Source organism: Pan troglodytes, chromosome 21 (genome assembly GCF_028858775.2).
Source record: "Pan troglodytes isolate AG18354 chromosome 21, NHGRI_mPanTro3-v2.0_pri, whole genome shotgun sequence".
Taxonomy (NCBI): Eukaryota; Metazoa; Chordata; class Mammalia; order Primates; family Hominidae; genus Pan; species Pan troglodytes.
In genome coordinates this window covers 24,823,534-24,840,377 of record NC_072419.2, presented here as the reverse complement: position 1 = coordinate 24,840,377, position 16,844 = coordinate 24,823,534, and the positions used below count along the sequence as shown (strand labels likewise).

The 16,844-nt window shown below is 41.0% G+C and overlaps 1 protein-coding gene across 25 annotated transcripts in view; it reads right to left on the bottom strand.

Annotated features, from left to right (window-relative positions):
- Nucleotides 1-3,046: 3,046 nt before the first annotated feature.
- Nucleotides 3,047-16,844, bottom strand: part of ZNF133 (zinc finger protein 133) — a 28,759-nt gene continuing 14,961 nt past the window's right edge. For 3 of the 25 annotated variants that reach the window (XM_009436878.5, XM_009436865.5, XM_054674809.2), the window contains 3 exons: nt 14,241-14,367; nt 13,655-13,750; nt 3,047-4,974 (listed from right to left, as the gene is read on the bottom strand). In XM_009436878.5, coding sequence (XP_009435153.1) covers nt 3,227-4,974; nt 13,655-13,750; nt 14,241-14,361 — 1,965 coding nt within the window. In that variant the 5' untranslated portion in view covers nt 14,362-14,367 and the 3' untranslated portion in view covers nt 3,047-3,226. Of the gene's footprint in view, nt 4,975-9,741; nt 9,832-13,232; nt 13,343-13,654; nt 13,751-14,240; nt 14,381-14,879; nt 15,051-16,844 lie in introns of those variants that run through there. The other 22 variants (XM_009436876.5, XM_063803159.1, XM_054674808.2 and 19 more) reach the window with 17 other exon arrangements.

Below are 16,844 nucleotides of genomic sequence, written 5' to 3'. Positions count from 1 at the left end.
CTATTCCTGTATAACAGACAATCCTAAAATTTGAGGCTTAAAACAACTACTATCATCATGCCTCAGTTCTATAGGTTGACTGAATTCAGCTGAATGGTTCTCACTTGAGGTCCCTCACTTGGTTGCAGATGTCACCTAGGGTTTCAGTCGTCTGAAAGGCCTGACAGGGCAGGCCTCCAAAATAGCTCTCCCGTGTGACTGCAGTTGAGGCTCACTGTTGGCTAGCTCAGCTATGGCTGATTACCAGAGTACCTCTATGAGGCCTCTCCATGTGACTAGAAGTTTTCACAGCATGGCAGCAGGGTTCAAAGTGTAGAAGCTGCAAGGCTTCTTATGAATTAGTCTCAGAAGTCCCATAATATCATTTCTGCTATACCCTCTTGATGAAGCAAGTCACTAAGACCAGCCCAGATACATGGGGAAGGTAACAGGTCACTCCCCTTCACCCCATCTCATAATAAAGATATAGGGAGGGATGAATTGATTACGTCCATCTTGGAGATGATTTTCACACATCCATTCCATGTGAAATATATACTCATCCGTCCTAAGATGCCTCCAAAGTCTTATCCCACTATGGCATTGGCTCAAAGATCGGGATCTCATTCTCTAAATCAGGTCAAGGTGTAGATGATGCTTTATCTGAAGACCTGGGAACCAAAGCAGCATATCTAACACCCAGTGTAGATTCAGGGATAACTATCCCTGAAAAAGTGCTTCTATCAAAAAATGGGGAAATAGCAGGTACTGGTTCATAGAAATTCAGCAGTTCAGCTGGGCACATGCCACCAGTTACCTTAGTAGCACAGTACTGCCCCTGAGAGTGATTCTCCATGATGTCTGCAGTCCAAGTTATTCCTCCTTTTCCATGAGAAATGGCCTGTGCTTGCAGCTTAGTAGGTTTCTCACCCTGCCTCCCTGCCCATAGAAAGAGGTAGGGGCTTTTCTGTCCTTTTCAGAGCAAGCTGGTGTTCCTGTTACAAACGTTAAGGGTATGCCTCTTATTGAAGCTCATTCCATTAGACAAAACCCATATCCACAAAGCTCTTCAGGACAAGCCTCTCATTTGGGCTGAGTGTCAAGGTGCTATGGGATGATTCCCTTAAAATTTAGAACCATTTTGTGTATAGTCAAGGAGCCACACACTTAAATATTTCTGAAGTCTTAAAAAGGGGTCTTACAGTTGCACCCTTGAGATGATCTTTACCTTGAAGGACACTTATTTTGAGCAAAACCAGACACTGAAGGAGGTATGGTTAATAATATTTATGTAGGGTTAAATACATTAAGCCCTGAGATAGGATAACTATTGAGACTGTGTGGCTTAAAGACCTTAGATCAGTTACCTGATGACTGACATGGGGACTGGGTCCTGGGATAGAGGAGCATGATTCAAACTCCTAAACACTGGTATTACAGGACTGATTGTGGAATGTGGCTTCAAGGGTTTAATCTCTGTTATTGGAAGGCTGAGGAAGACACATGGTTAAAGATTGTCATATACAGTCAAGTGTTGCTTAACAAGGATATGTTCTGAGAAATCATTAGGTAATTTAGTCATTTTGCAAACACTATAGAGTGTACTTACCAAACCTAGATGGCACAGCCTACTATACACCTGGGCTATATGGTATAGCCTATTGCTCCTAGGCTACAAACCTGTGCAGCAGGTTACACCGAGTACTGTAGGCACTGAGTACTGTGGGCAACTGTAACACAATGCTAAGTTATTTGTGCATCTAAACATGGAAAAAGTAAGGTAAAATACAGCATAAAAGACAAAAAAAAAACGGTACACCTGTAGAGGGCACTTACCATAAATGGTAAGTTGCAGAACTGGAAGCTGCTCTGGGTGAGTCTGTGCATCTAAACATAGAAAAAATAAGGTAAAATACAACATAAAAGCAAAAAAAAAAAAGGTACACCTGTATAGGACACTTACCATACATGGCAAGTTACAGAACTGGAAGTTGCTCTGGGCGAGGCGGTGAGTGGTGAGTGAGTGTGAAGGCCTGGGACATTACTATACACTACTACAGACATACATACTGTACCCTTAGGCTACACTCAATTTATTTTTAAATTTTTCTTTCTTCAATAATAAATTAGCCTTAGCTTACTGTAGCTTTTAACTTTATACACTTTAAATTTTTTTACTTTTTGACTCACTTGTAACTTAGCTTAAAACAAAAACACACTGCACAGCTGTACGAAAATATTTTTTGTTTTATCCTTATCCTATACGCTTTTTCTATTTTAAAAATTTTAAATTTTTGTTGTTGTTGTTGTTAAAAACTAAGACACAAGCACACACATTAGCCTAGGTCTATACAGGGTCAGGATCCATATCACTGTCTTATCCACCTCTGTATCTTGTCCCACTGGGAGGTCTACAAAGTCACTAGGTAACGGGAATTTTTCAGCTCCACTATAATCTTACCAGCCCACCACTGTATATGCAGTCCGTCGCAGACGAACATTATGCAGTGCCTGACTGTAGTTATGGAGGTGCTGATGAGGTGGTATAGCTGGGGGTGGTTGGAGATTATCCATTTTCTTGGTGGTCTGATATGGGTGTAACTGAGATCCAAGGCTCTGCTTGGTCACAGCTGCAAGACCAGGCCCTGGGACTGGAGTGCTGGGGACAATGTATTGGTGAGAGGGCCCCCGATGGAAGGACCAGGGACTAAAAAAGTCTGAGAAACGCAACAAAGGTAGTCAGGGGCAAAGGCAACAACGGAGATGTTTGAAAGCTGGGAGGAGAGAAGCAGGAAAGGGGCTGTCAGAGCCAAGGGATGGGGGTAGCTGCAGACTAGAGGAAGCTACACTTTCTGGAAGATCCCCTCCCATCCCGTGAAATCTCTTTGTGTAGTTCCTAGATTCTCTCCCCATACAAAGGTCCAGTCTTTCTAATAAATCTACAAATGATTTGGTTCTTGTTTTCCGAGGAAATGAATTCCTGTGGAATAGCGGACTTAAGGGTTTCAGATGTCTGTATCATTCCTTATCCCTGTTATAGATGAGTGAATGAGGGACACAGGCACAGTTACGGATGTATAAAGAAGCCAAGTTTATTACAACTGAAGGCCACAAAACATGGAGAAGACTTAGTGTGGAGAAAGTAAACAGTCAAATGTCCTTTGACCACTTACAGAATGCATTTCTCTACTCCATTTCATCAAAGTGTCAACATTCTGACTCTTAGTCCTTGTCCCCATCTTTGCCTTCAGAGAGAGTATAAGGAATCCGAAGGTTGCCCTGCACACGGCTCAGGGTCGGGCTGCACTGGCAGTCTGTGGTGGACAGACGTGGTCTTCCTGTGTCTGCTGAGGTGAGACTTGAGGCTGAAGCCCCGCCCACACGTCTTGCACACATATGGCTTCTCCCCCTTATGTGTCATTTGATGTAAGGTGAGGTGTGACTTTTGGAGAAAGCCTTGGCCACACTCTCTGCACACACAAGGCTTCTCTTCCGAGTGAGCCCGCTTGTGTGTGATTAGAGCTGACTTATTGCCAAAGCCCAGTCCACACTGCCTGCACATGTAGGGCTTCTCCCTCGAGTGCTTCCGCTTGTGCCTGATGAGACCGGCCTGGTGGCTAAAGCCTCGCCCGCACTCCCGGCACACATACGGCCTCTCCCCTGAGTGCGTCCTCTGGTGTGCAACAAGGTTTGACTTCTGGCTGAAGCCTCGCCCGCACTCCCCACACACCATGGGCTTCTCGCCTGAGTGCGTCCTCTGGTGTCTGATGAGGTTGGATTGCTGGCTGAAGCCCCGGCCACAGTCCTTGCATACAATGGGCTTCTCCCCTGAGTGTATGTTCTGGTGTCTGTTGAGGTGTGACTTGAGACTAAAGCCTCGCCCACACACCCCACACACATACGGCTTCTCCCCAGTGTGCGTCCGCCTGTGAGAGATGAGGGTTGAATTCTGGCTGAAGCTGTGCCCACACACCCCGCACACATAGGGCTTCTCCTTTGAGTGTGTCCTCTGGTGGTTGACAAGGGTGGTCCTCTGCCTGAAGCATCGCCCACACTCCTTGCAGGCATAGGGCTTCTCCCCAGAGTGCGTCCTCTGGTGGGAGATGAGGTTTGACCTGTCGCTGAAGCCCAGGCCACAGTCACTGCACACGATGGTCTTCTCCTCCAAGTGTGTCCTCTGGTGTCTCACGACAGCTGACTTCTGGCTGAAGCCTTTGCCACATTCCCGGCACACGTAAGGCTTTTCCCCTGAGTGTGTCCTCTGGTGTATGATGAGGTTTGACTTCTGGCTGAAGCCTCGCCCACACTCACTGCACATGTAAGGTTTCTCACCGGAGTGTGTCCGCTCGTGTATGATTAGCGTTGACTTCCGGTTAAAGCCTCGTCCACACTCCCTGCACACAATTGGCTTCTCCCCTGAGTGTGCCTTCTGGTGTCTGGCGAGGCTCTTCTTTAGGCTGAAGCCCTTCTCACATACCCCACACACGTAGGGCTTCTCCCCTGAGTGTATCCGCTGGTGACTGAGCAGGTTTGTCATCTTGCTGAAGCTCAGTCCACACTCTCCACAGTTGACTGTTCCAAATCCTAAGACTTCTATCCTCTTCAACAATTTGTCTGTTTCCTCAGGGTTCCCTGTCTGAGCTGGGCTGGCTTCTAACTCCACCCCTCTGAGGCCGTTCCGAGAGCTGACTGGCTGCCTCTGGGGTGGCCTGGAGAACGCTCCCAGAGTCCTTTTCTTGGTTCTTCCAAACAAAGGCATGGCACCTTCTCCCTCAGGACCTTCTGCTTGATCACTCCAGGGTCTCCCCTCAGAGGCTTGTTGCTGCTTCTCCTGGTCCCCTGGGCCCGGATCCCCAGGCTGGATGTTACCTTCTGCACACAAGCATGTGAAGATCCAGGGGGGATGATTACACAGCACATGCTGCATGGGGAATTTCTGACTGGAGAAACCCGGAGGGCAGAAAGGATCGAGGTAGAGCTCTGGCTCTGGATCTGCTGCAGAGAGAAAACTGTGAGTCACAACTGAGTCCTCAGTGGGCAGCCTGAGCAATCAGCTTAGTCAGATCCCCTAGGCTTCAAAACACTTAGGCCTTAAGTGCCATCCAACCGGGACTTCCTTTACATGGCCTACTCTGCAGCCTACCGCTACTTCTTACGTCTAGCATTACAATCTAGAAAACCCACTCGTTAAGACCTGCTCTACATATAAGACTACACAAGCATCCCTGGCATTTTTGGGTGTGTAAATAGGGCCAGTATGGAACAGTTCCCCCTCATCTTCAATACAATTAATTACCTTCTAACTCACAACCATGCACACTGAGATAAATCATGTCCACAAGTACTTTCTTCTTTGATGGAAAGATGTCTAACCCTAGGACTCATGTGGAAATGTCCTTCCTTATTTCCCTATGAGGACAAGGGGATGGATTGAGAAAGCAGTTATTTGGAGTGAACAGAGAAGCCCTGGTGTAGGGAGGAGCATGAGAGGGTAGTGAAACAGTATGTGACACACCCAAACTGCTGTCTCCCTACTCAACAAAGATTTGTTAGATTACTCTATGCCAGAATTTCTAGGAGGCAGTAGGCTTTCAGCAATGGACAACACAGAGCCCAGGTCCCCAATGACTTTAAAGGATGCTCCCTCCTGGTACCCCCAACCTATTTCCATAATTAGTGTAAATAAAATTTTCCCCAAAAATCAGTGTAAAAGAAGAAATTTCTACTTATAGTGCCTCTTGTGTAGGAGATGTCAACATTGAGTATATTGTTTTATCACAACTGGGTCTAGTCAGCTGAAGGCAATCAATGACCAGGCAATATGAGTAACCAGGTAGAGATCTCGATGGATCTACCCGAATGCTCTTTTCTTGACCAATGAACAATCAAGCTTATTAAAAGTGTACACATCCACATTCCAGAATTATTCCATGCTACGCGAAATGCTACTTTTCAATCCTAATTACAATGAGCAGAACCACCTTTTCCTAACACTTAAAAATTCCTGACTCTTCCTACTCAGCAAACTGCCTAAGTGAATGTCTTCCCTTCTGTGTTTCACTGCCTGGCCAGTAAATAAGCTCAACTTTTCTCCTTTCAGTAGCTCTGGTGGCCTTTACCTCAGGCTTTGATGACAGACAGAGGAACCAACAATCTAACCTGATGCCTGCCTCTCCCCACGCCAGTGCTGAGGAGCTCCTGCAGAGAAAGCCTGCTCTTCCAGCCCTTGTATTCAGGACAGGTGCCGGGTGGTCCCTCAAGACCCTTTTTCAGCAGTAAATCCTAGCTGCTTTCACTGAGTTCTCACTAAGTTTATTTGGTTTAATCTAGGTTGTCTGAGGTTCCACAACTCATAACTGATTTTGTGTTCTATTTCTGGCCAGCAACTTCCTTGACATTATGGAAACTTGAGTTGGGTGGAGTTGTCAGATTTGATTTATTGGCTATTTTGTTTCTCTTGAATACGACAGGAGAAGGGAAGCAACTGCTCATATCTCCTTGGCTTACCTTCATACATATTAGGGCATAGTCATGGGTAAGTAGGTCTTTCAGCAGTAAAAGGAACTCCTGTGTCTGTCCTGAGTTAAGCACAGTGACTATAATTTTGACACAGGTAATACCTCCCACCCACCCTTATAAGAACCAAGGCTTCTGATATGTAGGCTTATTACAGCCCTAGCTGCTGTGCCTATGTGTAAAGTGGCAGGCTTTTATTTACACTAAATGTATTTCAGAATTATAGAAGCGCCTTCAGAGAAATCTTAATTCAACATGGTTTTAACATTTATATGGAGTGACAGAAGAAAAACAAAACTTTAATTCTCCATTAGTCAATTTTTTCAGTTGGTCACCAAATTTGGCATTCTGTGTATACACTAGGAATATTTAGTCTTAGAAGAAATTTTAACACAAAATATTACCAGGTTAATGAATTTATTTATAAAATATTTTAAATCTAAGGTGCTCCTGCACTGATAGGTTTATAGAGACTAATGGGCACTGACACAAATTTAAAATTTAAAAACTCAAGAATAACTAAATTAAAAAAAAAATCAGGCCAGGTGTAGCGGCTCACGCCTGTAATCCCAGCACTTTGGGAGGCTGAGTCGAGTGGATCACTTGAGGTCAGGAGTTTGAGACCAGCCTGGCCAACATGGTGAAACCCTGTCTCTTCTAAAAATATAAAAATTAGCTGGTTGTGGTGGTGTGCACCTATAATTTCAGCTACCCAGGACGCTGAGGCAGGTGCTTGAACCTGCGTGGCGGAGGTTGCAGTGAGTCGAGATTGCGCCACTGCATTCCTGCCTGGGCAACAGAGCAAGATTCTGTCTCAAAAAAATAAAAAATAAATAAAATTGAAAATTGAACTCCTAATGATTCAAATATGCCAGTTTCTGAAGGAAATCTTTCTTGCTGCAGCTGAAGCTCTGGCTCTGAAGAAAAAAGTTTAGCTGTGAATTAAACCAGGCACCTTGCTTATTAGGTTGCACGATAAGAAAGAAATGTGAGGCACTCAGAGCTTATTTACTACAATATGTAAACAACCTTACTAGCTGGTATGTAACTAAAGGGTGGAATCAATATTTCAAAGTAAGATAAAGCCTGCAAATAAGACAAATGCAATGTCTTTTCTCTTATTTTATCAGTGTAAATATAACATTAGCATAATATTCTAGTGATATAAAACTTGGTTCTGATATGTAGGCTTTCTCAAAGAAAGTTTAACTAATCTAAACTTCCAAGACTAATATATAGGTTCAGCATCCCTAATCTGCAAAGTTCCAAAATCTGAAAATCTTTAAGCACCAACATGCAGCCACAAGTAGAAAATTCCACAGCTGATCTCATGTGACAGGTCACAGTCAAAACACAGGCACATAAAATTCAGTTTATTCAGCATCCTCAAAGGAAAAATATAATTACCTTCAGGCCAAGTGTACAAGGTGTACACAAAACATAAATGAAATTCCTGTTTAGACTAGGGTCCTATACCCAAGATATCTCATTATGTTTATGGTAATATTCCAAAATGCAAACCAACCAACCAACCAACCAAACAAACCCCAAATCTGAAATACTTATGGTCCTAAGCATTTTGGATAAGGGAGAGTCAACCTATACTGATTTTAAAAATCAGATAGGCTAATATTGCCTTCATAAATATGTAAGATTAGGCACATGTAGATATATGTGTCCAACTAGTATCTTATAATTTACAGACAGTGCCAGAAATTATGTGAATCTACAATTACTTTACTCAAAGTAAATACCAGAAATGGCATATTTTTCAGGCAGTTTTTAACTTAAGACTGATTAAGTTGTTTTTCAATTTCTAAGATCTCTGTTAGGAAATCATTATAAGAATAAATATTTTTGTTAAAAAATTCAAAAACAAAACTATACAAAGTGTTCCCATGCAATAATTTTACTTGTATTTTTGCCTAAACTAATGAGATCAGCCTTATGTTAATTATTTGAGACTGAAACTTAAAACTTTAAATACCGTCCATCAACACTATATATGCTTAAAAACATGTACAATTATTTAGCTTGCCAATAAACAGAAAAAAGCTTAAACTTGACAATAATACTGGTAACTAAAAAAGAATTATAACTTGGTGTATTTCTGTCCTCCATATGAAAAATAACTAATTTTTGTCTTTTGTATACTCAACTTAGAAATAAAAGCTCTATTTTTACCTCACCAGATATCCAATTTCTCATTCTTTATTTTTTAAATTTCTTACAGATAGGATCTCACTCTGTGGCCCAGGCTGAAGTGCAGTGGTACAATCATAGATCACGTAGCCCAAATTCCTGGGCTCAAGCAATCCTCCCTCCTCAGCTTCCTAAGTAGCTGGGACTACAGGCACACAACACCTCACCCTGGCTAATTATAAAAAATTTTTTAGAGACAGAGTCTTGCTATGTTGCCCAGGCTGGTCTTGAACTCCTGGCCTCAAGTGATCCTCCTGCCTTGGTCTCCCTCAGCCTCCTGAGTAGCTAGGAATACAGGTGCAAGCCACAGCACCTGGCTTTAGTTCTCATTCTTAGGCTTCTGTGTTACCTCTTACCAGGCTTCTTAGTCAATATAAATAACAAGGATTAGTCACTTCAGGAGGGCATATAATTCTTCATAATTATGGTAACTCCTGTTACTTTTAAAAAACTAATTAATTTTTAAATTGACAAAAAATGTATATATTCATTGTGTACATTTTGAAATATATATACATTGTGACATGGCTAAATTGAGCTAATTAACATATTGCATCACCTCACATACCTATCATTTTTTGTGATGAGAACACCCAAAATCTACTCTTAGTGATTTTCAAGAATACAATATATTGTTATTAACTGTAGTCATCATGTTATACAATAGATCTCTTGAACTTATTCCTTCTATGTGAAAATCCTTTGACCAACATCTTCCCCAACCACCCCCATCCCCTAGTAACCACCATTGTATTCTCTGCCTCTATGAGTCCAACCTTTTTAGACTGCACATATAAGTAAGATTGTGTGGTATTTGTCTTTCTGTGACTGGTTTATTTCACTTAACATAACATCCTCCAGGTTCATCCATGTTGTTGCAAATGATTCTGTTACATTTATTGAATTAGCATTCTGATTAATGAAACAGCCAAGAAAATTAAATACTTTTCTTGTAACTAGCCTATTTTGAGGATTCTGATATTGCCTGTCTTAAATCCAAGTCCCAAATATAGAATAATGAAACCGTTAAGATGTATTTTATACCTAGAACAGTCTTCCTCCTGTTACACATATATTTTGGGTTTCCAAGACAGCTTCCTGGGCAACCACAATGACTTGCTCCTTGGATTGTACAGCATTCTTTTTAATGTGCTCAACATCATTGTAAGAGCTGCTGTTTTTCTTTAAATTAAAACAAGGATTAAAACCGAGACAAAAAAGATAGGTTTCGCTTTAAGACAATGATAGGTAAGCTGCCTTGTTATTAATATAAATGTTTTGATAATTCTATACTTTTCAGGTTGAGAAAACACATATTTGTGTAAATGTACAAAGGTCAGGGTGTACAGCATTTTCCCAGCCTCCACCTGCCAATTCTAGAATGAACACACAGGTCAGATAATGCCCCTACATCCTCTCCTTCTCTGTCCAACATTCATTCCATGTCCTTGGCTAGACACCTCTCTTGTTCCTTGAGAGGAAGATTTTTGTAAGATTCCCTCAAGTAGATAGACAGCTTCTTCCTTTCGTATCTCAAGCATTACACAGTGGGATGAATGTCCTTGTTTTGTAATGTGGCTTCCACACCATTACCTACCATACTTTTTAAGGACCATCCACAGGTCTCCTGGTTTCACACACTGCCCTGAATATTTGATCACCTACCAGCCTCACATCCTCTCCACACCAATACCTGTCAGCACTCTCAGGGTGCTCCACAGGGCTGAGCCTCTGGCTAAGACTCCAACTTCTCAGCAACACTGACCTCACCTGCACTGTGAATGCTGTTCACAGACACTGCACAATCTTCACATTCTCTCCTGTGCACATTCCCTTCTCTGACACAGCCTTTTCTTCTACCTTCTGACTCACTTTGCTCAAGCACCATGGGCACATTGGTTCCTGACCTTATTTGGGGCTCCAATCCATGACCTTTCAGCTTATACACCAGTCCCTCATCTTTACTCCTTCATACAACTGAGATCCAATGGACTTATATATCCAACTGACCTTTTATGGAACTATATATTCGGCGGAGAGTCTATGAAATCACTATGGTGCTCTCACAAGGATGCTGTTATGGACTGAGTTGTGTTTCCCCCAAATTCTTATGTTGAAGCTGTAATCCCTAATGTGACTGTATTTGGAGACAGGGCCTTTAAAGAGGTAATTAAGGTTAAATAAGGTCGTAAGGGTGGGCCCTAATCCAATGGGGCTGGTGTCCTTTTAAGAAGAGGAAGAGACGACAAAGATGTGTGAGCATTGAGAAAGGGCCATGTGAAGACACAGGGGGAAGGTGGCCATCTGTAAGTTCAGGAGTGAGGACTCAGAGCAACCAAACCTGCTGACAACTTGATCTTGAACTTCTGGCTTCCAGAACTATAACTAAATGAATTTCTGTTGTTTAAGCCAGCTAGTCCACAGTATTTTGTCATGGCGGCCCAAGGTGACTAATACAGATGCTTTACTTCCTTTGCCCTGACCTTCCTTCTTTCCTATTGCTGTAGCAAAACACCTACTCATCTGCCTCAGTCAACCCCTGAGCAAGTCTCATGAAATTTATCAGTTATTAAGTAAAGTCACTATTAAAAGTTAACACCACTTGGTTTGACAGCAAATGCAACACCAGCTACATGCTGCTGCTTAAAAGCAAAACACCCAAATGACAATGTTTTTATTTTAAAATAAAAGGATGAACAATAAAATACCAAAAAGATGCACCAGAAAGTACAGTGCTAAGACTAAAAAGAAATAAAGAGGAAGTTAAAGGAAACAATAGCTCATGGAACTAAGATAATTTCAGCATTAAAAATTTCATTAATGAGTAAGATAAAAATATCCTGAACCTTTCTATACCTAATAGAACAATAAAGTGAAATATAACACAAAAACTTAGAAATAAATGGAGAAGTTGATATAAATTACGACTGTGGAGAGCTTTAGGATTCCTTCTAACAGATGAACAGTAAGGATACAAGCAAGTTGAAAAACAGCGACAATTTATATTATGTATGCTATGGTCCCTCAATTTGAAGACAGAATTAATCAATTTAATAAAAACAAGAGGAGAAAATTTCTTACCCAGAAAAAGAAAATATATACTTCTGTGCAAACATTTATAAAACTGTCAAAAGAATTTTAAAAATTAAAGCACATATATAATTTCTTAAAGTTATCTATGTGTCTGTCATTTAAAAATAATGCAAAGTAGGATGAAAAATTCTCAGCAGCCCCTTGTCCAACCCTCCCCAATTCTATCCCCATAGAGGTAACCACTAGTAATGGTAAATAACAACAGACTTCTATGTTCACATAAACATATGGATATATACTCTTTCATACACTTCTCTTTGTTTAACAACAAACTCAACTGCATAGTATACAAAATCCTATAACTTTTTCACTTAATAAGTTATCCATTTAGTGTCTGATTTAAAGAAGATAAAGTAAAATTTAATTATAATTAGTGAACAGATAGGAAATCTCACCACAAAGAAAAGTGTAGTAAAAGTGAATGGAAATTGCAGAACTGAAAAATAAGTGAAATGAAGGATTCACTGGCCAGAGCTTAGCACATTGGAAATGACAAATGAGACAGTAAACTTGAAGACAGACCAACAGAAATCATCCAGTCTAAAGAACAGAGAGAAAAAAAAGATTTAAAAATATGGAAAGGATCTGTAACCTGTGGGATTATATAAAAAGGACTAATATACATGTGCCTATAGTCCCAAAAGGGGACAGAGAGATTCAGGCAGATAAAAACATGTAAAGGAAGAATGTACTTAAGGCAGTCACATCACAGTGAAACTGCTGAATACCAAAAGTACGGAGAAAAGTAGCCAAAGGAAATAAAGCTAAATTATGTTCATGGTGACTTCTCCATCAGAAACAATGGCAGGCAGAACAATGGAATGTTATCTTTAACGTGCTGAAAAAATAACCAATGTAGAATTCTACATCGAGCGAAGATACACTTCAAGAATGAAGGTAAAATAAAGACACTTTCAGAAGCAATAGAGAATACACTGCCACTTGTACCATAAGAAATGCCAAATGAAGTCCTTAAGGTTCAAGAAAAATAATACCAAAGGTAAACTCGGATTTTCAAACAAACAAAAAGAACAGAAAATGATAAATTATCTGGATGAGTTAAAGACTATTTTTTCTCTTAATTAAAAAAATACATTGTAGAAAACAAATCCAGATGAACATTTAAAACAAACATTTTAACATTGTAATAAGGAGTGTATAATACAAATGACAACTATAGTACAAAGGATGTTGGGAGGAGGGGGTGATTGGAACTGTGTAATTGCAATGCTCTTACATTTTATATTTTACCCAGATTAAGTATGAATAGAATATAAAAAGTTAAGGCTATGTATTGTACTCCCTTAGAGCACGGGCCAGCAAACTTTTTCTTAAAGATAGTAAATAGTTCAGGCTTTGATGGTTAAGAGGCAAAATTAAGGATATTATATAGATATTTATATGACATTATAAAATGTAAAAGCCATTCTTGAATAGCTCACAGTTTTTTTAGAATTCCATTTCAATTTCTCTATTGGCTTTTTAGATTTCTTCCTCCCACTGGGCTTGCCTTCTTTCTTTAGGTCACAGTTGTTTCCATATTCTTGATGATCTTTTTAAAAAACAGTAACAAGAGAAAGAAGCCCATAAATATGAAAGAGAACTGAGTGAGCTAGAGAGGAGAAACCCACTGGGAGGAAAAAAGGCTTCCTAGTGGAGGAAGGAGACGAGACACCAGGAAAGCCCCGTCCATACTCAAATGAAGATGGAGATCTGGAAGGGAGGCCGTGTCAGGCAATCTAAACAGCAGCCCAGGAGGTCAGGGGAACAGCTTCCCTCCCCAGCACCTGAGCAACGCCTCCTCTCCCCCAGTCCTCTGAGCTGCTGAGCTCATGTCTCATTTGCCCAGTGTTTTCCCACTCACCTGGACAGGTTGCCGGTGAACATTTTTTTTCCTCTCTCCAGGTCTCTTTCCCTTGCTCCAGCTGGGTGATGAGTTCTGGTTTAGAAAATGAAATTCCTGCTCACAGAAAAAGAAAATAAGTAACTAGGTTATGGGCTCAAGAGCCCATTCAAGAATTCAAAGCTAAACAGCCTAGGAAACTTCAAAGGTAGTACAAAGCCCTGAGTTGGAAGGGGTGAGTGGGGCTCTCAGAAACGGAAGGGATGGGTGGGCAGTGAACTCAGACGAGAGTACACTGATTCTATTCCATGCCGAGTAGATGAACACCCCTCTCATTTAAAACAAGTTAACATAGGATGAGAACCCCAGCCTGAGGAAAAAGGCCTAGAAATGCAGAGTAGCACACACAATACACATATGCACACACACAACAAATCTACCCATTTTCCACTCTGCCAAATCAGACCCTCCCTGGGGAAACACGAATAAAATGTAGTTGCTTTTTGGTCCAACCCAAAGGTCAAGTAACAAAGCAAGATGGCTGCTTCAAGCATAGCCTAAAATTCCCAGCAATAAGAATGGGAATCCTAACAGATATCAGGCTTACCCAGTGAGACCAGGTTGCTGTAGTTCTCCAGCATCACCTCTCTGTACAGAGTCCTTTGAGCAGGGCTCAGCAGCCTCCACTCATCCTGGGTGAAATCCACAGCCACATCCCTGAATGCCATGTGTGCCTGTAACACAAAACTGAGCCCTGCTCACTCAGAAGCCAGCCTTGCCCATGGCAGGGTGAGGGGCAGGGAGAAGGCTGCCCTGGGGGAGGCAGGTGAGATATCAAGATCCCTGCCTTTGACAGTGACCCTGGTGCCATGTGTTCCAAGACTTTTAAATCCCTGTCTCAATCCAGCCAGTGGCATTTGTGAACCCATACAGTCAAGGTCCTGGGGGGCCACACAGGGTATATGTGCACAAAATGGAGTCCCTACATTTTGGGAACTTTAAATCTAGGCAGACAGAAGAGCAAGCAACATATAAAATGTAAGCAACAATAAAGGATAACAGATTTTCCGAGTTTTAAGAATTTAAAAGATCAAATAGTCCACTATAACTCAGTAATTCCTCAAAATCCTACGGCTTGGCTTTCTCGGGCCTGATGGTCACAAGCAGAGAGTAGTGAAGCCCTGGAATCATGGTGCCTGAGTTTCAGACCCACCTCTGCCACCAACTAGTATCCCAGTTTTCTTACCTGTGAAATGTAGAAAACAGTTCATTAAACTTCCAGCCTTAGACTGTGAGTGCTCACCATGGAGCTTCTTGGCCACTCAGTCCAAAAATTCATCTTTGCATCCTATTCTCATGCCCCTGCCCAGTTTTATTCTTTTAATTTTCTTAGCACTATTTCCAAATGGAGGACACACTGGAACAGAGATTAGAAAGGGTTTTCTAAGACAGGGCATGGCAACTTGGTCTTGGAGAATGGGTTGGAATCAAGGGAAGAAGAAAGTGCTAGGAACTACAGATGAGGCATGTGGGGAGCAGGGACAAGGACATTATGAGCAAAGGAAGACAACGCCAAAATGTAGGCAGGGAGGGCCCCCCAGGAGGAATAAAAGCCACCTACTGGTAGAATCCAGAACTTTTTCATCATCCCACATTGAAACACTGTAACTATTAAACAATAACTTCCCATTCTTTCCTCCCATTAGATCTTGGTAGTGACCATTTTGCTTTCTGTCTCCATTATATATGTGGTTATTCTATGTAGCTACAATAAGTGGAATCATATATGTCCTTTTGTGTCTGACTTATTTCGCTTAGCATGTCTTCAAGATTTAGCCATGTAGAAGCATGCACTCAGAATTTACTTCCTTGTTAAGGCTAAATAATACTCCATTGTGTGTATATACTACATTTCGTTTATGCACCTGTTAATAGACATTTGGTTTGTTTCTAGCTTCTGGCTATTCTTCCATGCACATGGTTGTATAAATATTTGTTGGAGTCCCTTCAGCTCTTTTGGGTATACACTCAAAAGTGGAATTACTGGGTCAAACAGCAATTCTATAGGAACCACCACACTGTTTTCCACAGCAGCTGTACCATTTTGCATTCCGACTCGCAATGCACAAGGGTTCTGTTTTCTCCACAACCTTGTCAACACTTACTGCTTTCTAGTTTTGGGTTTTTTTAAAAGTAATAGCCATACTAATTGGTATAAGGTGGTATCTCATTGTGGTCTTCATTTGTATTTTCCTAATGTGAGTGATAGTGAACATCTTTTCAGGTGCTTATTGGCCACATGTATATCTTTGCAAAAATGACTATTCAAATCCTTTGTCCATTTTTAAGCTGGGGCGTTCTTCTATTGTTGTTAAGCTGTAGGAGTTCTTTATATATTCTAAATATTAATCCCTTATCAGATATGTGACTTGCAAATATATTCCCTTCCTTTGATGAATGAAAGTTTTAAATTTTGATGAAGTCCAAGTTCACTATTCTTTTCTTTTATTGCCTATGTTTTGGTGTCATTTCCAAGAAATCATCACCAAATCCAATGTTATAAAGATGTTTGCCTAGGTTTTCATCTACAAATTTTATAGTTTTCACATTTATGTTTAGGTCTTCGATCCATTTTCAGTTAATTTGCGTATATGGTGTTAGGTAAGGGTTCAACTTCATTCTTCAGCGTATAAATATACAGTTTGCCCAATAGTGTTTGTTGAGTATAGTCTTTTTCATATTGAATGGTCTTGGCACTCTTGTCAAAAATCATTTGACCATATATGCAAGGGTTTATTTCTGGGATCTCTATTCTGTTCTATTAGTCTGTAAGTCTGTTTTTATGCCAGTACCACAGTTTGGGTTACTGTTGCTTTGTAGTAAATTCTGAAATAAGGAACTGTAAGTCCAACTTGGTTCTCTTTCATGATTGTTTTAGGTATTCAGTGTCCCTTGAGATTCCATATCAAGTTTAATATGAATTTTTCTATTTATTAAAAAAATTGTTATTTTTATAGGGATTACATTGACTCTGTAGATTGGTTTGAGTAGTATTATTATTTTAACATTAAGTTTTCTGGCCAGGTGCGGTGGCTGACACCTGTAACCCCAGCACTTTGGGAGGCCGAGGCAGGTGGATCACCTGAGGTCAGGAGTTCAAGACCAGCCTTGCCAACATGGCGAAACCCCGTTTCTATTAAAAAATACAAAA